We start from the raw sequence: 27452 nt of genomic DNA on the forward strand, positions 1-27452 counted from the left end.
AGCTTTGTTTATAAAAGATAATATTGGTACAGTAGTGAGAAATGATCATTGCTCAAATGGTCCATTTATAGAATTAGTTGAATAGCAGATAAGAAATAGGAATTGAAATAAGTCACTGATGAGAGTGACCTATAGGCTTTCTGACAGTACCTACACTGAAGATCAGTGCATAAATCAAGAAATAATGAAGGTTCATAAGAAAGGTATTGAAATAATCATGGGAAATTTAAATCTGCACATGGATTAGACAAATTGGAGAAAGTAGCCTGACAATAAGTTCATAGAATGTATTTGGGACAGCTTCTTAGGACAATATGTTTTAGAACCAATCAGGGAATAGGCTATCGTAGAGCTGGTGATGTCCAATGAAGTAGAGATAATGAATGACTTCATAGTAGAGGATCCTTTAGGTAAGAATGATTATACCATGTTAGAATTTTATTTTCTGTTTGGGCTGAATCTAGAGTCTTAAACACAAGTAAAGCAAGTCACACAGCTAGGGAGACAGGGTTGTCTGAAGTAGACTGTGAAATAGGTTTAAAGGCAAAGAAGCTGTGGCAGGCATTTTAGGAGATATTTCATAACTTAACAACCATCTTGCCATTAAGAAAGAAAGGTGCCATGGGAATGATGCCAACCATCCATAGCTAACTACGAAAGTTAGGGATGGCATGAGAAAAGATTAATGGTATTCCATAAGAATGGGAAACTTTTAGAAGCCAGTTAAGGATGACAAAAAATAATGGAGGGAGAAATTAGTCTCAGAGAAATCTAAAAAGAAGTATAAAACAGACAGTGAAAACTCCTACAGGTATATAAGAAGGAAGAGAGCGGCAAAAATAAGTGTTGGTACCTTAAGTAAGATCGGGAAATTAATAATGCGCATCAAGAAAAGGGCGGAAACGTTGAATAAAAATTTTACTTCACAATGGAAGATTACAGAAAGCATACCGAGAAATTATTCACTGAGAGGAGAGAGATTCACTGAGACGAAAGGGTTAAAGAGAGAATTAAAATCACTAAGAGAAGAGATAATATTGGTGAGGAGAGAGAATCACTAAGAGAAGAGGGGGAGAGAGAGAGAGAATCACAGAGATTTGGATGGGAGAGAAAAAAGATCATGGAGTGGATAGAGAGAGAAAATCACCAAGACAAGGGAGTGACAGACTAATGGGCAAAATTAAAGCAGGGGTAATATACTGGCATGGATTGAGAACTGGTTGACAGATAGGAAACAGAGAATAGGAATAAATGTGCCTTTTTTCAGGTGGCAGTGGGTCTGTGTCTGTGTATTTTCCCCAGAGCTCAGCCTAGCTGCCCCGCTTTCTTTTATAAGTTTTTACGAGTCCAGAGTTTTAGTCCAGTTTTGTAGAATGTGGGGATTTTTCCTTAATTATACAGCACTGACTATTGGTATACCACAGGGTTCAGTGTTTGGGCCCAGCACTGTGTGATACATATAAATGACTTAGATGACAGACCCAAATGCAGTAGTTCTAAGATTGCTGGCCACACAAAATTAGGTGGGACTGTGACTTACGAGGAGGATTCAAGAAGGTTTCAGGGTGATCTAGACAAGTTGAGTGTGTCAGTAAACACATGGCAGATGCAGTATAAAATGGATAATTATTAATTTATACACTCATGTGAAAAACAGAAAAGTAGAATATTATTTAAATGGTGATGCATTGAGAAATGTGGATGTACAAAGGGATCTCGGTGTTCTTGTACAGTAGTCAATGAATGTAAGCAGGCAGGTGCAACAAACAATTAAGAAGACAAATGGTACGTTGGCCTCCTTTGCAAATGAATGAGTTTAAAAGTAGAGATGTCCTATAGTAGTTACACTCAGCCTCGCTGACACCACACCTAGAGTACTGTGCACAGTTTTGATCTCCCTACCTAAGTGAAGATATACTTGCCATTGAGGGAGTGTAGCAAAGGTTTACTAGGCTGATACTGCGATGGCAGGACAGTCCTATGAGGAGAGATTGATTTTACTAGTTCTATACTTGCTAGAGTTCAGAAGAATGAGCGGGGATACGATTGAAATTATAACATTCTAGCAAGGCTATACAAACTGGATGCATAGAGATGTTGCCCCTGGTTAGGGAATCTAAAATGAGGGGTCGTAGTCTCAGAATACAGAAAAGACCATTTTAGGACTAAGATGAGGAAACACTTCTTCACTTACAGGGTGGTCAACATATGAAATTTGCCTAATAAAAAACAAAAGAACTGCGGATGCTGTAAATCAGGAACTAAAACAAAGTTGCTGGAAAAGCTCAGCAGGTCTGGCAGCATCTGTGAGGGAAAAAACAGAGTTAACGTTTCGGGTCCGGTGACCCTTCCTCAGAACTGATGGTGGCTGGGAAAACGTCAGTTTATATGCAGAAAATAGGGAGGTGGGTGGGTAGGGAGTAAACGATAGGATAGAGCCCAAAGAGAGAGACAGTTGGACAGACAAAGGAGTTGCTAACAATCAGGCTGGGAGGGTGAATAGTTGTTAATGGGGACTGTTAGACTGTTAGTGACTAACAACAGGGGGTGCCACTTCAATGCATCACCTTGCTCCCTGGCCAACATCTCTGTCGCTGGCTTGCTACAGTGTTCCAGTGAAGCCCAACGCAAGCTGGAGGAACAACACCTCATTTTCCGCTTGGGGACCTACAGCCCTCCTGACTCAATATTGAGTTCAATAATTTTAGGGCCTAAACTCTCCGATGTCCCAGCCCCCCACCCCACACACCAGGCCTTGTTACCACATAGCCTGCCACTACACACCCCCTGTTGTTAGTCACTAACAGTCCCCATTAACAACTATTCACCCTCCCAGACTGATCGTTAGCAACTCTTTTGTCTGTCCAACTGTCTTGCTGTCTCGTTGGGCTCTATCCTATCGTTTACTCCCTACCCCACCCTATTTTCTGCATATAAACTGACGTTTTCCCAGGCACCATCAGTTCTGAGGAAGGATCACCGGACCCGAAACGTTAAGTCTGTTTTCTCCTCCACAGATGCTGCCAGACCTGCTGAGCTTTTCCAGCAACTTTGATTTTGTTGTGAAATTTGCCTACTCAGTTCTTAGTTTCTATAATTCCAAGAGGCAAAAAGGAGGTGAGTTTACAATAACTATAATTACTGGAGAAAATATTATAGGAGAACAATTGAAACTAAAGGTTGACAAGTCTCCTGGAGCTAATGACCTAATTTTTGAGACTCTAATAGGATTTTGCTGCAGTGACAGCGGTTGGTTGTAATCTCCCAAAATTCCTTAAATTCTGGAAGACACCCCACAGATTGGGAAACTGCAAATGTAACATCACTTAAAGAGCACACAATTGCATTCAAAGCTGTTCAGAGGAGGTTCACTAGACTGATACGTTGGAAGAAAGTTTGGCTTATGAGGAATTATTGAGCAGTTAATGCCTATACTCATTGGAGTTTAGAAAAAGCATGTTCAATTCTGAGGGGAATTAACACAGTAGGTGTTAGTGGCATAGGCCTCTGATGACAGAATCTAGAACTAGAATCTAGAGCTTTGGGATTATGATCAGCATGGACTGATTGAACTGAAGGATCTGTTTCCGTGCTGCATGACAGAATGACTCTATAACTAGAAGACACAGTATAACAATAATTGGACTCCCATTTAAGATGGCAATGTTGGGGCAGCCCATGGCCAGAGGTGGCACAAGATGACTGCCTGTGGATTTTAGTTGGTATACATTTGGCAGAGAAGGTATTTAGCTGCAGTAACACAATTAGATTGCCTAGTTCAGGATTAAAGTGAGATCATAAGTAAGGATAATGGTAGATTTGAGAAGAAGATAAATCCAAGGTAACAAGGTCTAGGCAGAACAATGAATCTTACAAATTAATATACAAGGAGTTCTATACAAACCATAGTTGCAGATGTCTAAAAGAGACAGTCTGATAAGACATGTTTAGGAACCGACAGTCCAAAGTTTGTAGTTTAGTAAGAATTAAAAGAAAAGTATGATCCCACAATAAAAGAGACAAAATAAATTAAAAGGAAAATGAGATTATGTTTTGTAAAACCCTAGGAGTTCAGACAAGTTCATTGAACTGTGGAAGTGATTGCGTTTCTGTCTTAGATGGTGTCTTATTAAGTAAGAGAGTTAGTGTAGAAATATTTAGAGTAGAGTCAGTAAATTTAACCTTAGAAAACAGTACGTGAATAAAATGAGTTACAGTTGCAGCTGCAAGATAGAAGGGTAGTGTTTACCTGACCTTCCAATATCAGGATGGACAGAAGCTGCTCACAACTCATTGGCTAAAAAATCCTAACTTTTGGATCCTAACCATATAACCTTATATATAACTAGCCCTTTGTTTTATAAGTTGTATAGTAATTAGTAGGAATCAGCATCTTTTTGTATCGCCTGTGATTGGGAAAGTAGGAAATATAAGATGAGTAACAAAATTTGATAGGGAAAGCAATGAATACAATGAATAACAGAATTCAAATTGTCCTTAGAGATCAATAAGTCTGGCAAATGTCTGAGAAAGAGTATAGCCATTAACATTGGAATGGAAATTAATGACATATTTTGTAAGATCCCAAGGCCTGGTAAACATCATGAGATCGTGGGGAACCTAGGGCTGCCCATAAAGATATCCATCATTGATCATGGCTAACAATCATATCATTGTTGCATGTAATTATTATAGTGCAAAATGTATAAAAATACAGTACTTGGCTGGGAGGGCCAGAGTATTCAGTGGACACTGTTCGAAGAACCTGTCCCATACTGCATGATAAAAGACCTCTGAAAAATGATCGATTGTGCTACTAAACATGGAACTCAAGACTCCTCATTGTCATCTGTCCTCAATAATTGTTACTGTGAAAAGGGTAATTCACTGGCCATTATTGACTACTTGGGCCTATTTGTGTGAATATGTTTCGTATTAGTAAAGGTCAAACTCCATGGTCAGTCCCAGCTACAAGTTGCAGTATATAAAGAGATAAAAGAGAGACAGGAGTTGTGCTGTGTTCAGTAGACAATCAATGGACCAATAGTTTGCAGAGGGAAGACTTCAGTCCCAAAGCAGGATGGGTAAGGCCAGGGAGAGTCTGCACTGGGGTGGTGTTGAACTCCACAGCAGGGTCCCTGGGTGGAAAAGCACACTAAGGGAAGTATAAGACTATGGCAGCTGGAAAGGAATCATGTATAAGGACAAAGGTAAAATAATACGGAGCCTGGAGGGGTCATTGGTACAAAGTGTATTGGATCGCAATCAGAAGCTGATCATGAATATGATCAGCAGGGATTATGACCCGAATACCCCAATACCAAAGCAGAAAGCTTGGTGGAATGGACATGGAAAAGATAAATATGAGAAGGTGGTTGTAATTCTGACAGCCCTTATCAAAAATATGGCCAGTGAGAGATGGAAACAGCAAGGATGGCAGCTCTCAGATGTGGGAGTTTAAAACCACAAGGATGGATAGTTGCCATAGTAGAGGACATCTAGTATCCTGCTGTACTTAGAGGGTGGCTAGGATGATGGCGTTGACTAGAATGCGTTAGAGGATGAAGCGAATGCATTCCAATATAGGGATAATAATGAGTGGGATGACCTACCACCCTATGAATCAAAAAGACCTGTACTAATAGCTTGTCTGTGGGCTGTAGTTAAAAATTGAAGAAGTAAACAGGGGAATCCACAGAAGAGGAAGAAAGTTCACCTAGAACCTTTTATCCCAGCAGACAGGCAAGTGCTATTGAACAAATTGACCAAATGATTAAAGCTTATTGGAACTCCACAAAGTCCATTAGTTTGCAAACAGAGTAGTAAAAAGAAATTAGAAACAAAGAATATAAGGCCTTAAAAAAATTAGCACTTTGGGCTCATGTGGATTTAAAAGAGAAATTCTTTGGTCAGCAGATATTTATCACAGCCAAGATTTATGGAGGTAAAACTCCCTTTTTGTGACCATGTGCTATATAATCACAGGTTCTGAAATGTGGAACTATTGCCCGTCTCATTCTCTTTACGAGCAAAGAGTAAACAAAAAGTTAAAAACTGAGATCAGAAGAAAGTAAGTAAGTATTCATAAAAGAGAGAGAGCCCAGTCGTCCCTAAACTAAGTGTTAATTCTTTGTGATTTGGTTTGTATGCATCTTCATTTGTTGGTTGTTGATGTTGTCTTGTGTAATATGTCTCTGGAACTTGGGATCTGGAGATACTTTGAGTTTAGTTTACATTTGGGAAGTGTATGGTAATTTCAAAGTGTGGTGTGTGCCTAGAAGAGTGTGGAACATGTATGGCTAATGTAATGTCATTTCGAGGAATTAGCAGTAGTCATGTAAAAGAGAAACTTGCTATGAAATGTTGATTTTGAATTGGTCTCTTAAAACATGCTAAACCTTTACCTCTTGCAATTGGTTGCGGTTGATTAAAGTTAATGGAAGAAGAAAAAATTAAGTCAAAAGACATATCAAAATACATTATCTCTTCCTTCCACAACATAATGTACGGTTCGTGTTGTGTTTAGTTTGAGGAAAGAGTCCTGGGTAAATGTAAAATTTCAGAATCTTAATGTTTAAATTATCATGTTTGGAATTTCATTTTCTGGTCAGAGTGAACTTCCAAATATTATTTTAACACATTGGTAAATCTTTAATTCTGGATGATAACATTTGCTCATTTTAAATGTTCATTGGTATGAAAGTATCCAAGCAATAGGGAAATTTTGGAAATGCAATTCTCTTTGAACAAAATTATCTGATGATATGTTCCAAAATATGAGAAAGCTGATATCAAGGAGTTAAAAAAGAGAGTAGAATCTAACAACGGAGGTAGGCTTTTCCTTCGTTCAGAAATGAATTATGACAAATGGCTCTTATTTTCGTACAGGAGTAAGAGTAATTATGTCCAGGCGTTTTTGCCCTGCCCCTTTTAAATTAGCAGTAAACCACCACTCATTAACCCATTCTACATGAAGTGGAATGGATGGATGTTGTTTTATTTTTCAGATAATTGAAGGTACTGAAGGCTTTCGCTGGTGGCTGCAAACGTCTCAACCTCAGTACAGACTTTCAACATTGCAACACAGTGATGGACGAGGCATCCTCAAACCATCAAGTCATGTATTAATAATGCATCGCAGCATTGGAGAACTACTGTGAAAACATTATATCGAGTACCAAGAATCTCAAAACTACTAAGCCTGGTTATGCTTAAGCACATCATGAAAACAAAAAATTAAGGTTCACATGGCCTGGCATTCTAAAACATTTAAAGGGAATAGTTACTTAAAAATTTAAAACAATTTTGGAAATGATAAAATGTAAGCACACAGTCTCAGTGGTTTCAATGCATAAAAAATTGTTAGTGACTGAGGGAGTAAACAAAATATTAAATTTGGATAAATTTGTATATCGATATATCAAATATCTAGAATGAGTTATCAAGTAACTTTTTTAAAAAAAGGGGTAATCTCAGAGAAAGAACAAACAAAGTAAATTTTTGCCTGAATCAAACAGAAATGTTCGACTTCTGTTTAAAGATATTACCAGATTATGTCTCATTGGACTACATTTCTCTCCAGTGCTCTGGAATTAGATAGGCTGGTAATAGTTGATTTGCAAAATTGGATGAGAGGAAATGATTAAAGTTGGAGAGAGGTGGCAGAAGATGAAAAAAAGTAGAATAATAGGTTTTAATGGCAATTGAGATCAACATACATTTTAGTAAAAGGGAAGTTTAGATCATAGAATCCCTACAGTGTGGAAGCAGGCCATTCAGCCCATCAAGTCCACGCAAACACTCCAAAAGGCATCCCATGCCACCTACCCTATAACCCTGCATTTCTGATGGCTAATCCACCCAGCCTGCACATCCCTGGACACTATAGACAATTTAGCATGGCCAATCCACCTAACCTACATATCTTTGGACTATGGGAGAAAACTGGAGCACCCGGAGGAAACCCATGCAAACCTGGAGAGAATGTGCAAACTCCACACAGACAGTTGCCTGAGGCCAGAATCAAACCCAGGTCCCTGGTGCTGTGAGGCAGCAGTGCTAACCACTGAGCCACCGTGCTGCCAATGAAAGCACTAAACTGATAGCTTTCTCTTAGTGATGTTTGTGTCCTGGTCTTTTCTGTTAAGAGAAATGCATTTGATGATTGAGGCACTACCTGAAGCATCAGGATCGTACATGGAGAGATAAGTAAAACCTCATTATCTTTGATTAGATCATACGAGAGTCAAGAATGTGTGACATGATCTTGGGATACTGATGTAACTGTGCAAAAGTGCTTGCTGCCTTGGAGGTAACAAACATGAGGGAATGCAAGTTAAAATAAAATGCACTGAAGAATGGGTTTCGGATATGTACACCTACTTGACAAAAATATTAATGTGGCCTGGAAGAGCACAGAAACATAATTTAAATCATACGGCACATGAACCATTGAGAAACTGACATTAAAACAATGAAAGTAGTATTAATGAAAGGGAGGTAAAAGTTAAAATAAAAGGTCTGATTGTCTATTATGTCATAATGTTACAGAGATGAAAGAATGTGGACTCTGGGAGGAATAATAGTGGGCTAACTGAAGATTAGATGATATACAGATACCCTGAAAAATAAAGGTGGGAAGCATAAGCAGAAGGGAAAGCCTGATGAATGCACAGTAACTTGATAGAGTTGTATTGATTGATACCGTGGACACTGCAGCTCAGCATGGATACTTGCATACAGAGGTGGTTACCACTCAATGGTACAATCATTCATAAAATTGGCAAGGAGAGAAACATATTGAAGAAGTATCCTTGAGACAGATATAAGTGAAAGATACAGGGAGATTTTTGAGTCCATTTATGATGTCATTTTACTGTTATTAAATGAGGTGATCTGTGGAAAGAGAACTGGAGGATTAAGAACAACAAGTTAAGGAGCATGAGTCTGAATTTATAATATTCAGAGGTTACAGAATTTGAATATAGTGAATTTTAGAACGAATTATGTAAATAGATTAATTGAAAGAAAAAAGATGTAGACAAATTGGGTAGATCATTATACTCAAAGATTGAGGGAAGTATAACGGGAAGAAGTAAAATTATGAGACAAAGGTGAGAAAGAGATCATATCCCAAGGTGACCAGACTTCACCGATGTAACTAGGATTTCAAGTGTGCCACATGGGCAGTTGAGGTGTCCAAACTCATCAGCCTGATGGGACAGGTTATCCAACCCACCCCACCCCAGCCCCCCACCCCATCCCTCCCATTGCCTGGTGGCCTTACTGGAGATTGGAAAATTAAGAGCAGTACCAGACAGCTACAGATCTAAAGGGAGTCTGTGCTACTCCCAGCTGATAACCATACACAGGAAGTTAAAAACAAAGTAGTAAACTCAACAGGACTGATGGTGAAGGAGGGGAATGAGCATGAGTGCGTGAGAGAAGTTGAAGATGGGGACCATGGTGGGATTGCTGAGGAACCATTAGAAGGTTGAGATCATCAAGTTCCTAGGAGTGATGATAACCAACATCCCATCCTAGACTTCCCATGTAGATGCGATGGTCAAGAAGGCACAACAACACCTCTTCTTCCTCGGGCAGTTCAGGAAATTTGGCATGTCTATAAGGACCCTCACCAACTTTTACAGATGCATCACAGAAAGTATTCTGTCTGGTTGCATAATGGCCTGATAGGGCAACTGCTCTGCCCAGGACCGTAAGAAACTACAGAAGGCTGTGTGCACAGCCCAGATCATCACGGAAGCCAACTTCCCATCCATGAAATCCATTTACACTTCTTGTTGCTGTGGAAAGGCTGCCAACATCACCACAGACCTATCCAACCCTGGTATTGCTCTCCTACAACCTCTTCCGTCAGGCAGAAGGTACAAATGCTTGAACACACACGCAAGCAGGTTCAAGAACAGCTTCTTCCCTGCCAGTATTAGACTGATGAATATACTCTCTAACTTCAAATAATGCTGATCTTGTAAATGTTGATCTTGCTTTGAGTATGTCTTGTGCAGTGTATGCCTTATTCTGTCCAAGTTTCTTTTTTCTCACCCTATGATCTATATGTCCTTGCTTATTATGATAAGCCTGTACTGCTCGCAAACAAAGCTTTTCACTCTACTTAGGCGCATGTGACAATAAATCAAACCAAACCAAATCAAGAAGAAGAAGGAATGTTGGTGTTAATTGTAGATCAAGGAAATATAACAATGAGATGCCCCACATTGCTTGGGTGGTGGTAGATGTAGAGAGAAACTTGATGGCAGGTGAGCAGATTTCTGGTAGATGCTCATCCCATGTAGCAGAATTAAAAGCCCTGACAGCAGCACTGAAATTAGTCAGGGCTCATAGAGTCAATAAATACACAGATAGTCGGTATGCTTTTGGGGTAGTACACGATTATATGATGGCTAGGGCTCGGCGAGGATATGTCACTTTGTCCGGTGGCCATGTACAACGTGAAGAGCAGGTTAAAGATTTGGTGAAAGCAGCTAAATTGCCTAGTGGAACAGCAGTAATTAAGATTAAAGCACACCAGAAGGTGGAAACCCCACAAAAACAGGGTAATAAGTACACAGATAAGGCAGCTAAAATCGTTACTGAAACAGCACAGACATTTGAGGATTTTGATGTGATTGAATTTATTGTAGTCACATGTGAATTACAGTGAAAAGCTTTGTTTTGCGAGCAGTACAGGCATATCATAGCAAACAAGGATATACAGATCATAGGGTGCTTAGACAGAGTGAGGCATACAAGATTACGGCTGCACAGGAGGTACACAAAGCAACATCAACATTAACAGCATCAATGTTATTGAAGTTAAAGCGGTCCATTCAGGAGTCTAATAACAGCAGGGAAGAAGCTGTTATTGAACCTGTTGGTGCATGTGTTAAAGTTTCTGTATCTGTAGCAGCAGAAGATGCACAGAATCATAAGAAATTATCAGGACCAAAGGAAAATGAGTCAGTTGAATGAGATCCCTCTCAGGTTATTCTGAGTGCCATTGAGATTTTGAAACTCCCTCAGGATACAACTAAAATGACGATGATCAATACGAGCTATACAATGATCAATTACGACTAGACATGCACCAGGTGCTAGGCTGGATACCGGGCGAACAATGGAAGAAATGGGTCAGGGAGAAGACACCTCTAGACCACATCTGGAGTTTAACCCTTGCTTTTAGAGTACTGGGTGCATGTGATGATGATAATGGGGGATGCTCCATAGGAGCGGTGCTACACTTAAATAGCGTCAACCATACCTATCACTTAAGGAAGGTCCACAATGTAGGCAAACACCATGAGGGGATTTGGATATCGCCAAAAAGACCCCCAACTCATGTGATTGTTATAAAGAAGTGAATGGACTTGTCACAGTGTCACCGTGAAGGGGATCACTGGGCATGCCCAGAGGTACTGACTAGACAAAAGATTATTGGCTTTGACTTTTATGAGAATTGCACACTGTCTGTTTTACCAGTGAATAACCAGTCTTTTCTGCAGAAAACCCTAGTTGGACCAGCTTACTATTTAGCCACAGTGGCCAGCCATTATTGCAAAGGGTCAAAACAGTGTCCTCTACTGGGACATAATATTGCCATAAGAAATACAACTGGGGACATTAATGAACAAATTTTGCTGATGTCAGAGAAAGACTTATGCTTCAGGATGATCTCAAGGTCCACCATGCAGACACAGACCAAGAGATATTACAGGATGTCACCACCAAACTGCCACCTATTCCCCAACCTTCAGCTGATTGGGTTGACATCATTAAGGAGGCTAAAGAAATCATCCACAAGTGGTCTGAACACACCAAGGAAATCAAGGTCCATGTAGATCAACCAGACGAGAGCCTGAGAGAGCCCAGTTTGTGTGATCAAGTGTGGGACGGGGGCCTGAATACACAAATCCATCCCTGGATTCAGATTATATCTCATGTGGTGGTATTGGTACAACATGGTGTATTATTTAGTACTGGTCGTACTAATTTGCCTTGTTAAAAGACAGTTCCAGAAGTGGAAGAATTGATGGCAGAGGTTGGAAGAACAGATACTAGTATCAGAATTGAGTATTCCTTAAGATGTAGGCCAGCTTGGCATATGGGCCAAGGACCAAAAGGTGGTGTTGTTAGGGCATCCCATGGCCAGAGGTGGCACAAGATAGCTGCCTGTGGATTTTTAGTTGGTACACATTTGGCGGAGAAAATTCTTAATGCAGTAGCAGAATTAGCTTGCCTGATTCAGCATTAACATGAGACCATAAGTTATGACAGCGGCAGGCAGCTTTGAGAAGAAGGTAAATCCAAGGTAACAAGGTCTAGGCAGAACAATGAATCTTACAAATTAATATACAGGGAGTTCTGTACAAACCACAGTTGCAGATGTCTGTAAAAGACAGTCTGATAAGACATGTCTGGGAACAGACAGCCTGAAGTTTGTATTTTAGCAAGAATTAAAAGAAAATTGTGATCCCACAATAACAGAGACAAATGATAAGTTAAAAGGAAAATGAGATTATGTCTTGTAAAACTCTAGCAGTTCAGACAAGTTCATTGAACTGTGGAAGTGATTGCATTTCTAAGATGATGTCTTCAGATGGTGTCTTATTAACTGAAAGAGTTAGTGTAGAAATATTTAGAGTAGAGTCAGTAAATTTCATCTGAGAAGACAGCATGCGAATAGAATGAGTTATTGTTGCAGCTTCAAGACAGCGGGCAGTGTTTATCCAACATTCCAAGATAAGGATGGAGAGAGGCTGCTCACAACTCATTGGCTAAAGAATTATAATATTAGGTGTAACCATGTAACTTTATTTCTAGCTAACTCTATATTAGAACTCATACTATGAATATTATTGCAACTTGTAGGAACTAGTATCTTTTTGTATCTCCTTTGGTTGGGAAAGTAGGAAATATAAGATGAGTAACAGAATTTGATAAGGATAACAATGAATACAATGAATAACAGAATTAAAACAGTCCTTAGCCTGGTAAATGTCCGAGAAGGAGTATAACCATTAACCTTGGAATGGAAATGAATGGGGTACATTGTAAGATCCCATGGTTTGATGATAATGATGTTTTGTAAACATCATGAGATCATGGGGAAGGTAGGGCTGTCCATAGAGATGTCCATCACTGGCCATGTGTTTACAGGATTGAATGTATAGATTGAGAAAACATGGCTAACAATGATATTGATGTTGCATGTAATTATTGTAACACGAAACATATAAAAATGCTGTCCTTGACTGGGATGCCCGGAGTGTTCAGTGGACACTGTTCCAAGAACCTCTCCCATGCTGCATGCTAAAAGAACTCTGAATAAAGATCGATTGTGCCGCTAAACATGGAACTCAAGATTCTTATAGAACATAGAACAGTACAGCACAGTACAGGCCCTTCGGCCCACGATGTTGTGCCAAACTTTTACCCAAAACCTAAGGTCTATCTAACCTCCACCGCTACCTTATACTATCATCCATATGCCTATCTAATAGCCCCTTAAATGCCCCTAATGAGGCCGACTCCACTACCCTCTCCGGCAATGCATTCCACGCCTCTACCACTCTCTGAGTAAAGAACCTACCTCTGACGTTTCCCCGATATCTACCTCCTTTCACTTTAAAACTATGTCCCCTTGTAAAAGCTACCTCCACCCTAGGAAAAAGGTCTCTGGCTGTCTACTCTATACTTCTGATCATTTTGTACACCTCTATCAAGTCACCTCTCATCCTTCGTCGTTCTAAAGAGAAAAGCCCTAGCTCTCTCAACCTTTCCTCGTAAGACCTTCCCTCCATTCCAGGCAACATCCTGGTAAATCTCCTCTGCACTTTTTCCAACGCTTCCACATCTTTACTGTAAATTCTTCTTTGACATCTGACCCCAACAGAGATGAGGTAGAATTTCTTTTCCCAGAGAGTTGTGAGTCATTTGAATTCTCCTAGTAGAGCTGTGGGGGCTGAATTGTTGAATATTATCACACTAAATTACACTGATGTTCAGTTCATAAAGGAGTTAAGAGTTATGGGGGACAGGCAGGAAAATGGAGCTAAGGTTAAAAATAGGTCAGCTATGATCTCATTGAGTGGTGGAACAAGGCTTAATGAGTCAAATGGATTATGCCTGCTCCTATTCCTTATATCTTATGACCACTGAAATTCTGCTCCAAAATTAAACAAAAACAGTAGAAAAAATACTGGCAAAATAGTTAACATTCACAGATTTTTAGAATTAAAGGATGCATTTTTTCTAAGAATTGCTGATTAATCATAGTTTTAATGGACATAAAGAAGTTGCTTCTAAAAGATCTTGTTACCTAGGTATTCAGATTCAAATGCCTTATTGTCTTCACCAAGTGTTTGAAAGTGACGCAGGACAACAGGGCTCGACATTTTCTAAATGCTTCCTTTCACAGGATATTGAACTCTTGATTTACTGAAAACAACAAGAAAACATTTAAGCATATGCACTAAGATTTTCATAGCGAGGAAACAGCTGGAAAACAGTGTGTGAACAAGTTTAACTATTACAGCATAATTCTAGATAATCATCATTGGTTATATTTCTCACTGAATAAAAGAGCAACAAATATTTTCACATTCTGGTAATTTAAAACCCACTAAGCAAAGCACAGAAGTGTGTAGGTTGAAGTATATATTTTCTCAAAATGTGGTTTAGTCACTGCGAGTGAAAGGAGCAAAGTAGTCATTACAAACAGCTAAGTAACCATTTAACCAAGATAAACTTCATTCATCCAGCTATTATGCACTCAGAATTTGTTGGAGAACAGCACAATGAAATATATAAAAAATGATTTTCTTTGTGCCAAGACTGAATGGTATCTACTGTAAGAATGAATTTTGTAGGGAACACCACCCACAAAAATGCAAACAAAAATGGCATATTGTTATAGAAATAGCTTGGCCAATTTTAATTGCCTTTACCAAGAGCGGTCTGAAAATGGCATCATATGACCTATAGTCTCATTTTGCTGATTCTCAAGTTGCTATCATCTTAGGTAGACTTAAGAGTTGGGTGGCTAGATTTTGAGAATTCAAAATTGGGACACATTGAAAAGTCATAGAAAGGTGGGCTCCATGATGATTGACTTGCAGAGTAACATGGCATCTCCAGAATATATCCAACAAGATTTTGTAAAACTATTCTGTAGGTCATTGAAAAGGCATCATCAGTAATGGAACTATTGGCACCAAAAAGATAGTGGCAAGTCTCTTGATGACACTGGGTGGGAGAGGGGTTAGGGATACAGGTCCGCTGTAATGTAATGGATGCTTACAGGAAGAAAGGTAAATTTTCTCACAGATTTTCTCACCAGAGACCTAGTTTATGTCTGGAAAAGGTAAAAACTGAGACATTTGAACTTTTTTTTAGAAAATTTTTGAGACACCAGGAAATATAATGATAAAACATGACCATCCCAGCAAAATCAAGATGTCTGGTCACTACATCACAAGATGGGTGAATGTACACTTGCCTTTTTCAGCCAAGAGATCATGTATAATGTAACAACCAATGTCCTATGACATAGAATCCTGATAGCAAAATGAAATAGTAGTATTATTTTTTCTATAATGAGAAAGAGAAGGTTCCCTGGTCCTGTATCAAGCCCATGAGGATTGTTTAAATGCAGAGCCTGTTCTTTACTGCAGGGTATCTGTACAAATGACTGTAAAAATGAAAGAATTTTCTAAATGACAATAATAGTAATAAAATGGCTGAACTAACAGGGTGTCTTGGAGGGGAATTAGGAGATCAGAGAGTACAACAAATTTCTAGTGTGTATCATTAATCTAAACAAGAATCATAGACATAATAACATGGTACTTACTGCTGCTTACAGAGCTATATATTGACACATCCAGACAATGATGTTATATAGTCAATAAAGAACAATTATTTTAGACCTTTTAGTGCTCCTTCCCTGAGTCATGACAGCTATATCAACCCACAGAGTAAAAGGTTCTACTTTTCTGTGTTTAGCTGTGAAACAGGGGGTTACCAATACTCAAAGAATGTCCTAAAATCTCCAGAAATTAAAGATCAGTCTCCAGGACACTAAAATGACTAACATAACAACTATGTTTAAGAAGGGACAGAGGCAGAAGATGGAAAATTATAGGCCAGTTAGCCAGACCTCGGTTGTTGGGAAAGATTTTAGAGTCCAAGGGAAAGTCATGCCTGAAAAATGTTAGAATTCTTTGAGGTGGTAACAAACAAGTTAGACAAAGGAGAGCCAGTGGACATGATCTAATAATATTTCCAGAAGGCCTTTGACAAGGTGCCTTACAGGAGGATGCTAAATAAGATAAGAGCTCATGGTGAAAGGAGCACAGTGCTGACATGGATAGAGGGTTGGCTGACTGGCAGAAAGCAGAGAGATGGAAAAAGAAAACATTTTCAGGTTGGCAGCTGGTGACTAGTGGAGTTCACAGGAGTCAGTGTTTTGACTACAACTATTTAAGTTATCCGTTAATGATCTAACTGAGGGTGTTGTTGCTTAGTTTCCAGATGACACAAAGATAGTTGGAAGGACAGGTAGTGGTGAGGGAGCAGGGAGGCTGCAAAAGTACTTGAACAGGCTCAGAGAGTGGGTGAAGAAGAAGCAGATGGAGTACAATGTGGGAAAGTGCAAGGTAATTTACTTTAGTAGGTACAATAGAGATGCAGACTATTTTCTAAATGGGAAAAGGCTTTGGAAATCTGAGGCACAGCGGGACTTAGGAATCCTTGTTCAGGATTCTCTTAAAGTTAGCATGAAGGTTAGGAATGCAAGTACACTGTTATCGTTCATTTTGAGAGCAGAGAGGTACTGTTGCAGATGCATAAGGCACTGATCAGACTGCATTTGGAATATTGTGAGCAGTTATGGACCCTGTACCTCAGGAAAGATGTGTTGGCCTTGGAGGGGCTCCAGAAGAGGTTCACAAGAATGATCTTGGGGATGAAGTGTTTGACAAATGAGGAGCGGTTGAGGTCTCTGAGTCTATAGTCGATGGAGTTGAGATGGATGGAGAGGGATCTAATTAAAACTTACAGAATATTGAGAGGCCTGGATACAGTGGATGTAGAGAAGATGTTCCCACTAGTTGGAGAGAGTAGGACCCAAGGTGCAGTCTCAGAGTGAATGGACAACTCTTTAGAAATGAGATAAGGAGGAATTTCTTCAACCAGAGGTTGATGAATCTGTGAAACTCATTGCCACAGAAGGCTGTGCAGGTTAAGTCATTGAGTATGTTTATGGCAAAGATAGATAGATTCTTGATCAGCAAGAGGATCAATTGTTATGGGATGAAGGCGGGAGAATGGGATTGAGAAACATATCAGCATTGATCGAATAGTGGAGCAGATGCAATAGGCTGGATGGCCTAATTTTGGTCCCATATCTTATGATTTTATCCTGGAGATAAGTCACAACACCATTGAAAAAGACATTATTTTGGTCAATTTCTTTGAATGCGTTTTTATTCCAGATATAGAAGTTTTTCTAATCCACCAGTTCAGAGATGTTATTACATAGCCCTGGAACAGTCGGTCTTGAACCCAGGCCTCTTGTCTCAGAGATGGTTATATTACTATTATACCACAAGAGCAAACAGATATAGAAATTGCAAATGAGGAAAATAAGGCTGTTTTGTGTGTCAGTCAAACGTCATCCAATTGGTTAATGATTGCTTTTGTGGGAAGGCAGTGCACCAAATGGATGAATTTGTTGGCTGGCTAATGGCTGGGGGGGGGGGCAATGGGGAAGGATGTCATGTGATGGTCAAATTGACATGCTCGATTTCTATTTCCTATTGTTGCACCTTCAATCTCCATGCCTGCACTTTGATGGCTCATTTCCTCCACATTCAAAATGGACAGATAATGCTTTAAAAAATATTTACTTTATTGGAACAAGTGAGTGAGTCTGTGTTTGTCATTTCACATCATGGTTTACCATTCTTACTTGTTTCCAAGGTGAAATGCAGAGATGAGCTGACACCAGCTTGTGTTGCTATTGCTGTTATTGTAATCCAGCTTGGTGCATCTCCTAGCTCATTGTTAGGGGAAGCTAAGATAAATGAACGGGGCAGGACAGCTCATACAATTCATAGGTATATTCATAGAATCCCTACAGTGTGGAAGCAGGCCATTCCAAGCAGGCCATTTGGCCCATCAAATCCATACTGACCCTCTGAACAGCATCCCAACAGACCCACCAGCCTACCCAATCCCTGAAACACTGCATTTCCCATGGCTAACCCACCTAGCCTGCACAATCCTGGACACTATGGGGCAATTTAGCATGGCCAATCCACATAACCTGCACATCTTTAGACTGTGAGAGGAAACCGGAGCATGCAGAGGAAACTCATGCATACACAGGGAGAATGCGCAAACTCCACACACACAGTCACCAAAGGCTGGAATCAGATCTGGGTCCCTGGTGCTGTGAGGCAGCAGAACTAACTGCTCTGAGACAGCATGAGGCGGTGCTAATGGAGAGAGTGGTCAAGAGTCCACCCCCCTCACCCCGTTCCACTGAATTCTCTGGTTTGTTTGACATTCTGACAAGAATCTTTTTCTCTTCCTTTCAGGCTGCAATAACTCACAGATGCTCACACCCCTCTGGAACATCCTACCTTTCCCTTTCCCTCTGACTCCATCTTTTCTCCTGGCACCACCACTTGTTGGCTATTTACTATTCCTTTTGACTTCCCACTCTCTGATACTGAGTGTTCCATACTGAACAAAAATCTTTGTTTTATGCCTCTGCAACCCACCTCAATGAATGTTTGGCTTGACATGACATTGAACTCTTCTTCCATCACCTCCCCCTCCATGCCCATTTCTTGGACAGGAGTCCTGTTCCCATCCCACAGACCCCTTCATCCACTTCCAACAGTTTCCCTCCACCTGGACCCCTACCACTGGTCTTTTGCCTGCATTTAGAGCTGTCGGTGCGAAATTGTTTGCCTTAATTTCTCTGACACCCCTCCCACATAGTCGAACCTACTTCCCTCTGAACTGACTGCACTCCGTGCTTTCAGACCCTGCCCTGACATTGCCGTCAAGCCTGCCGACTAGGGTAGTGTTGTCATTGTCTGGTGTACTGACTCTACATTGTGAAACTGCAGTTCCAGCTCTCAGACATCTCCGCCTATTTCATCTCATCTGGGGATTCCCCTGCCCCCACTGTCTCCAAGCTCGAGTCCCCTAACCCTGCACAGCTTGCTTCTACCTTCTCCCCAAAATCCACAAACAGAACTACCTGGGCAGACCTTATATTTCTGCCTATTCCCCACCCCACCCCCACCCCCACAGAACTTATTTCTTCCTATCTTGATTCAATTTTTTTTCTTGTTGACCAGTCCCTTTCCACTTACATCCACGATTCTTCTAATGCCTTATGTCAATTTTGGAATTTGCAGTTCGTGGACTCTAGCCACCTTCTCTTCACCATGGATGAGCAATTCCTTTGTATGTCCATCCCCCATCAGGATGGTCTCAAGGCTCTCCGCTTCTTCCTGGGAAGAAGGCCTGAACCTTTCCCATCCACCACCATCCTCCTCTGCCTGGCCAAGCTCATCTTCATTTTGAACAATGTCTCCTTTAACTCCTCTCTCTTTCTTCTCTTTCATTAATGGTGTGACCATGCACTGGCCCCAGCTACGTCTGTCTCTCTGTGGTGTATGTGAAACATTCCTTGTTCCAATCCTACTTTGGCCAATCTACACTCTTGATATCATTGGTGCTACTTCCCTCTCTTGTACTGCATGAGAAAAATTTGTCAATTTTGTTTCCAATTTTCACCCTGCTCTCACCTTCACCTCGTCCATCTATGACTCCTTCCTCTTGCCTTCCTCAAAAACACTGTTTCCATTTCTGGGGATAGGCTGGCTACCAATATCCATTACAAACCCTCCGACTCCTACAGTTACCTGGACAATACATCCTCATACCCTGCATCCTGTGCAGACTCTATTCCATTGCCCCAGTTTTCCATTTCCATCGCTTCCATTCTGATGATGCTACCTTCTGCAAGGGACCTCAGAAATGTCCACCATTTTCCTGAACTGAGGATTCCCAGGTATTATGGCTGACAGGGCCCTCAGCCGTGTCTGACCCATCTCCTGTGCTTAAGCCCTCACAACCTCTCTTCCCTCCCACAATAATGATAAGGTCCCCCGGTCCTCACTTGTCACGCCATCAGCCTTCGTATCCAAAAGATTGTAAGCTGCCATTTCTGCCACCTTCAATTGGAGGCCACCACCAGATACAAATTCCCCACCCCCGCCTTATCGGCATTCTGCAGGGACTGTTCCCTCTGAGACACTCTAATCTACTCCTGCTCCATTCCCAACACCATATCACACCCCCATGGCACAAGTCCGTGCAATATCTGCCCGTTTACTTCCTCCCTCCTCACTTTCCAAGGCCCCAGACATACCTTCCAGGTAAAGCAGTGATTTACCAGCACTTCATTCAATGTAATCTACAGTATTCACTCTACATAGTGCAGTCTCCTCTACACTAGGGAGATAAAATGTAGACTGGGTGACCACATTGCAGAACACCTACATTCTGTCTGCAAAAAAGACCCTGATCTTCCAGTTGTTGCCACTTCAACAAATCACTGCGTTTCCACACCAACTATTTGGTCTCAGGCCTTCTCCTGTGTTCTACCAAGCCTCAGCACAAACGCAAAGAGCAACATCTCATTTTCCACTTGGGGACCCTGCAACGGCTATGACTCAAAATTGAGTTCAACACCTTTAGAGCCTGATTCCATCCTTCTGTGTTTTTCACCCATTCCACATCTTGTCCTATTATGAGTTGGGTTGCTTTTAGCACAGTCACCCGTTCTTGCCTCCTCCTACGCCTATTACCACATTGCATCAGTACAGCTTACCAATTCTCTCCTACTCTTAGCTCTTATTATCACTTACTCAGGCTTTCATTTGTTCTGGCCTGCTCATTTACCTAACCCTTTCATATATCTCTCTCTCAACTCCATCTCCACCTATCTGCTCCCCTCTTTCCTCTCCCCCTCCTTCCCTATCTTTGGCTTCAGCATAAATATCACTTTCTCCTAGCTGCTAAAAGTTCTGATGAAAAGTCGCCAGATTCCAAACAATAACTCTGCTCTCTTCCCATAGATGCTGCTATTCCTGTTGAGTGTCGCCTGCAATTTCTGTCTTTGTATTGATATAATGAGACTTTTTTTTTGTTTATGGAACCACATAAGTACAAATAAAAAGGAGCACATGCATTTCGATTTTTGAATATTTTAAAATATTTATTTATTTCACCAACAATTGTTGTTTGCTAGAATTAATGGAAATCGATTTTACGAATTCATCAGAAAGAAAAATACTGCAATAATTTACACGTTAGTGCACTTTTGCTTTCATACAGTAGAGAATTATTATTCTGCTAACTAAGTCATTTCTAACCTGATAATTCTATTCCTTTGTCAACACTGCGACGCATTTACAAAACTTACTGAAAATACAAGAAATGATCTACACGTATAGTAAGAATAAACTTAATTGGTACGTTTGTCAAAATAATGTAATAAATGTTATTATTGTTATTGTTAAAATGATCTTACCCTTGAACAATACTGTTGTGCATTTGGATAACTGTTCAGCTATGCAATCTGTTTAACATACCTGATTTGTTTAATGCAGAAAACAGACAACAGATTCACTCTGCATGGTTACTTCAGCTATGGTTTGTAGTTTTGCTGATCTGCTTTACTACTTTGGAAACAAGTAACCAATGGCTTCAAAGTTTTAATAATTAATCTTCACCTGCCAAAGGTGAAGGTAAATGACTGCAAGTTTATTGTATCCAGTAGGTCAATGATATTTTGCAAGTCCGGTCAGTGGTAAATAATTACGAGCACGTGCACAGTCAGCTGGTAATAAAAAGAACTTCCAACACTTAATCTGCCTCTAATAGATCAATTCATTTTCAATTTTAATACTTTTCCTGATGTTAACACAATCAGTAATGTAAATTTTCAATATAGTATTATTTTTACACAGGCAATGTGAGTTACTGTTTGGAATAAATAATTATGACCACAGATTTTAAGTAAAATAACTTTTAATTCAATGTTAAATACTATGAGAGATAAGAAAAATAACAAGTGACCAAAACAAAACTTATATGTATCAATATTTTCTTGAAGTTTGTACTACTGCTAAAAAAGCATAATTTTAGAAAAGTTCATTATTAACAAACGTGTCAGAGAAATGGCCCCACACTCAAGAGATTTCTGATATTTGTGTGCAGTGTGCAGTAACAACCGTGTTTTGACAGCAAATATATTCAACACATTCATCAGCAACTTTTTCAAACATAAAACATATCCACAAATGAATGATGTACTGCATAAAGCAATAGATATCAACAGCGCTCTTTTATGGCAGAATATTAGGGAACAGTGGGCCTTCATTAATTGTCTAAATGGGCTTGCTTTCTTCAATTGGAAAATAGATGACATTGAATTAGAATACAATGGATCCATATGGTTGTCTACTCATGTCACTGGCATTTATTATCTGTTGAAGGATATTAGTGATTCCTTGGAGGCCAAACCACTCTCATTCCAAAAAGGTTGGAGGTTTGTCCTCTTGGATAAATTCAACATGTTGAACTCCACACATCTGATACTACACTGTCACTATTTCCCATTTTTATCCAAATTCACATCCCGCCTTATATTCTGTCTTTCCTTCCCTGGTATTCCAAGTTTCAGAAGCTCTAATAAACTATATAATCAAATATTTATATCTGACCTCAAGCCTCCTTTAATAGCAGATATTGATGAAACATTGGAAGAATTAAAATTGGTAATTTTAACCTCCAATAAGGGTCAGGTTTTGATTAGAAGGCAAGATTAAAATGTGAAAAATCTCAAAGCAAAAAACAAGGTGCCTCAAACCAGCCAACGATTGACTTAAATAGAGGTGGGTTGTATGTGGGTTTGAATGTACTGGGGGCTGGCAACTAACTGGCTCCCTAGAGGTGAGTAACATCCATAACATTTTTATCAAGGCCACCCACCTCGTATAGTACTTCACTTTTATCTTTAAAACTGTCTGACCGAGATTCCCCATGTTGTCCCCACGTATCCCCCAACAAAACCTGTTCTCCACTTCATGTAATTGCACCCCTCCCCTACCTCCTACCCTCACAACAAATGGCTCCTGCCAGGATTACCTACCTCCATAAATGCCACCCTGCAGTCATACTCACCCAACTATCACCAACCAGGCAGTGACTCCTGGCACACGCCTGTGATCACTGTTACCTCGCCATGGTTGTCAAATACTCCTTTGACTCTTGACTCTCCTCATAGGGATCACCAGTTCTCTTCAGCCCCACAATTAGCAATAAATACACCTCCCCACCCCTACTAGACACCATGGTTCCTAATGCTGCCTGAAATAATCTAGGGTAACTACTTTCTTAAATTGATTTCTTCCACTACCTTTCAACTGGTTGAGTTACTACTGTAGTGATTGTAATGAGTTCAGCCAGGTGGACCTTATAGAATATGAGTTCCCTGATTGGGACTGTTAACCTGGTCCAATCAGGGACCCCGTCTGACAGGTAAGAACAGGAGTGTCGGAGGTTCTGTTCACTCTGAGAGCTGGCTCTGAGGGAGCTGGATAGGTGTCAAGGTCTCTCCACATGTAAATAAAAGGTGACCCGGTGATGTGAAACTGGCTTCTGTGGAGTTATTTCATTAGTGATGAGAGAAAAGCACGCTCCTGAAGAAATTCAATTGCAACAGTTATCTTTGAGTTGGGGTGAGCATTTCTGGCATCATGCCATCATTTGGGAAGCTTCACTCATTCAATCCTGCCATCAAAAACTGGGTCCAGTATATGAAAAGAATGCATTATTTCTTCTGGGCAAATGACATGACATTTCCCATGTCTGATCCACCAGAACTGCACATCCCTGGATTCTATGGGCAATTTAGCATGGCCAATCCACATAACCAGCACATCTTTGAAATGTATGAGGAAACCGGGCACCTGGAGGAAACCCACGCAGACATGGAGAGAATGTGCAAACTTCACGCAGACAGTCGCCCAAGGCTAGAATCGAACCTGCATCCCTGGTGCTGTGTTGAAACAAGTAAAAGTCATTGCTTGGCCTGCTGTGTTCATCCAGCCCTGCACCTTGTTGTCTCGGATTCTCCAGCATCTGCAGTTCCTACTATCTCTGATTCAAAAGTCATTGCTGCACAGATTTTCTCTATACCATCCATCATTCAATAGTCTGGCAGAAAGAGCAGTCCAAACTTTGAAGGCAGGCTTAAAGAAACAGCTTACAGTTTCACAAGATACTAAACTGTCCCAGTTCCTATTTAATTATAGGCCCACCCCTCATGCAACTACAGGGATAGCTCTTGCAGAGTTGCTAACGGACAAAAGACTACACACCAGGTTAAATTTGATCGTCCTAGATCTGGAGAGGAGGGTGAAATGACTTCAGGAATGCCAATGCTGGACACTAGACTCTGCTAAGTGAGAGAGACAGTTTACTTGAGGGGATGAAGTTTGGTAGGAACCACAGAAACGGCCCTGCATGAGTAAGAGTCAACGTGAGGTCAGGCCCAGTGCTGTATAAAGTTTGAGTAGGTGCAATGGTCCTGAATAAGCACATGGGCTATATGAAAGCTGCAAACTCACAATCGGTGCTGGAGCAAAATGTGCCTAGTTCTTCGATCGCCTTTCCAACTGTTCTGGAACCCGTGGGTTCTCACTGATCATCAAGCGTTGAAGATACCTAGGAATCTGAGATGGACACAGTGTTTGTCGATGCCTCAATGCCTTTGCCACCTGAAGAGGAGATTTAATTTCTTCCAAGATGGTCTTGGTACAAGTGGTGAGCTATTGTGCTTTAAATGCTGCCTGTATAAGAAGTAGAGTTGGAGGAACCTGACCCCGTGCTAAAACACACCAGAAGGAGCTACAAAAAGAAGAACTGTCCTATGTTTTTGGACTCAGAAAGGTTTGGATGTAGTGATTGCAACAAGGTCAGCCAGTGGACCTCAAAGAATGTGAGTTTCTGATTGGGGCTGTGAATCCGGTCCAGTCAGGGAGCCCTCGTTGACAGGTATAAACTGGAGTGCCTGGCATCCTGTTCACTCTGAGAGCTGGTTCTGAGGGTTCTGGACCAGTGCCAAGGCCTCTCCACATATCAGTAAAGGGTTACTTTGTGATGGGATACCAGCCTCTGTGGAGTTACTTCAGCTACATCTTCCATTCTAAGCTTTTCTATGTAATGATGCACTGCCTTTTCGAGATCTGGATGAGACTTTTCTGCATTAGCTGCCTACTCACATTTTGGAGTATGCTTGGAACATGGTCTGCTCCAGGTCTCTTTGGAGAGAAATATATATACATATTATATATATATATAGATTAGAAGAACACGAACTTGAAGGGAAATTTTCATAAAATCCCTCCAGTGTGGAAACAGGCCACTTGGCCCAACAAATCCACACTTACCCTCTGAAGGGCATTCCACCCAGACATAACCCCCCACCCATATCTCTGCAACCCTGCCCCTTCCATGGGTAATCTATCTAGCCTACACATCCCTGCTCACTATGGGCAATCCACCAACCTGCACATCTTTGGACTGTGGGAGGAAACTGGAGCACCTGGAGGAAACCCATGCAGACACAGGGAAAATGTACAAACTCCACAAAGACAGTTGCTTGAGGTTGGAATTGAACCCGGGTCCTTGGCACTGTGAGACAGTAGTGCTAACCACTGAGACACTGTGCCGACCCAAGTAAGAAATACTTCCCTATTAGCTCTATTAATCAAAACTTCAAAAGGAGAAAAGTGAGATAGAGAGGCTTAAGACCTCAGCAGCTGAATGCATAATTACGAATGGTAGAATGAATAAAATCAAGAAAGCTCAAGTGACCAGAATTAGACAGCATGGATGATAGAAAGAGCTTTCTGGCTGGAAAATACTGGGAAAGTTTGGAAGTGTGAGGCCATGAATGGATTCGATATATAGATGATAACTTTAAATTATGACATTGTTTAATCAAAAACCAACATAAGTCACTGAGCAAAGTTGTGTTGATTGCATTGTAAATGTAATGTTTTATAAGGTAAAATGGAGGAATGAAGGGAGTCATGAGATTTGCTTTGAGTTCTGCCTGACAACTTGCTTAGATGGTTTCACTACCATGGGGACAGGAAGCTAGACTTAAAAGGAGTAAGTTGCAGGAATATTCACCTCATGTGCAGGTGAGTTAACCATGCACAGACTTTCAGTTTCCAAGCTTTCAAACAGAAGAGAAAAAGGTTTCACAGAGACAAAATGCTGCAGTGAGTGTGGTCAGTAAAGAGGAGAAGGCTGTGAGTTCTCTGTGAGCTAGTAAGCAGAATGTGGGTAGAAGGATGCTCTTTGGCTGAAAAAATACATCCAATGGCAATTAAAAGAGTCTGGAAGATTTGTCCTGGTAAAGTCAGGGTATCGATCTAGACTGACACTTAATACTGATGGTCAGGTTGGATATTCCAAAAAAAAAGATTTTTGATAGTCACTCACTTTATGACTTGTTGAAATAGAGAGACATGAACCCATGAGAATTACTGTGGGCTGTTTTATTATAAGGCTAAAATTCTGGGGGAATCATACACTAATGGAAGTAAAATATCCCTTGGCATGATGTTACCGGTTGCAAGTAAGCATGAATAACAGTTATCTTTTCTGTGTGCTTGTTGCCTACTTTGTAATGTTTGTGTTTGTTATGGACCAGACCAGACCCTCTCACACTAGTTTAAAAAAGTAGCTTAGGCCCTAACTTTTTCTTATTTTGAAGGCAGATGTGAAGCATTTGTTCCAGGTGTGATGCAACTGGTAAAATCACTTGATGTCAAGCAAAACATAATTTATTTAAACACTGTAGTTAAAATACAAACAAAAGAAAGAGGAATTCAGAATAACTTACTGGTGGAAAACTTAACCTGAATAATAAATACAGTACCCATTGCTAATTAACTGTTCCAATGTAGTAACATCCCAAAAACACACCCCTTGGCAAAAAGTTCAATTCAGACACAGATTCTTACATACATTTTCCCAATCCAGGAGGGAACAACATCAAGAGAGTTTTCAGAGAAGGTCACAGTTAGCGAATGTTTACTGAAGCTTGCCACCCTTATGGGACGCAAACGGCTTCTACTATTACAGCTAAAAAAACTAGAAAGCCTGATCTGGAAGAACTCGCCACCCCCCCTCTACTGTTACAATTATTGACTTAGGCCAGATCCGTTAGACACTTCTGCACCTCTGCCTTTAAAACCTCTCTTCAAAAAACCCATGACAAAATAACCTTTTTAAAGTGACAACATCGTCTCACCTCCCCCCTTTAA

The 27452-nt window shown here is 40.5% G+C and overlaps 1 protein-coding gene across 1 annotated transcript in view; it reads right to left on the reverse strand.

The window, feature by feature from the left end:
- abcb11a (ATP-binding cassette, sub-family B (MDR/TAP), member 11a) overlaps positions 1-14414 on the reverse strand; it is an 80887-nt gene extending 66473 nt beyond the window's left edge. Inside the window, exon 1 of the mRNA XM_048598821.1 lies at positions 14339-14414. Coding sequence (XP_048454778.1) covers positions 14339-14414 — 76 coding nt within the window. The remainder of the gene's footprint in view (positions 1-14338) is intronic.
- Positions 14415-27452: the final 13038 nt, after the last annotated feature.

The sequence above is a fragment of the Rhincodon typus genome, chromosome 7 (assembly GCF_021869965.1).
Source record: "Rhincodon typus isolate 14 chromosome 7, sRhiTyp1.1, whole genome shotgun sequence".
In the NCBI taxonomy this organism is placed as follows: Eukaryota; Metazoa; Chordata; class Chondrichthyes; order Orectolobiformes; family Rhincodontidae; genus Rhincodon; species Rhincodon typus.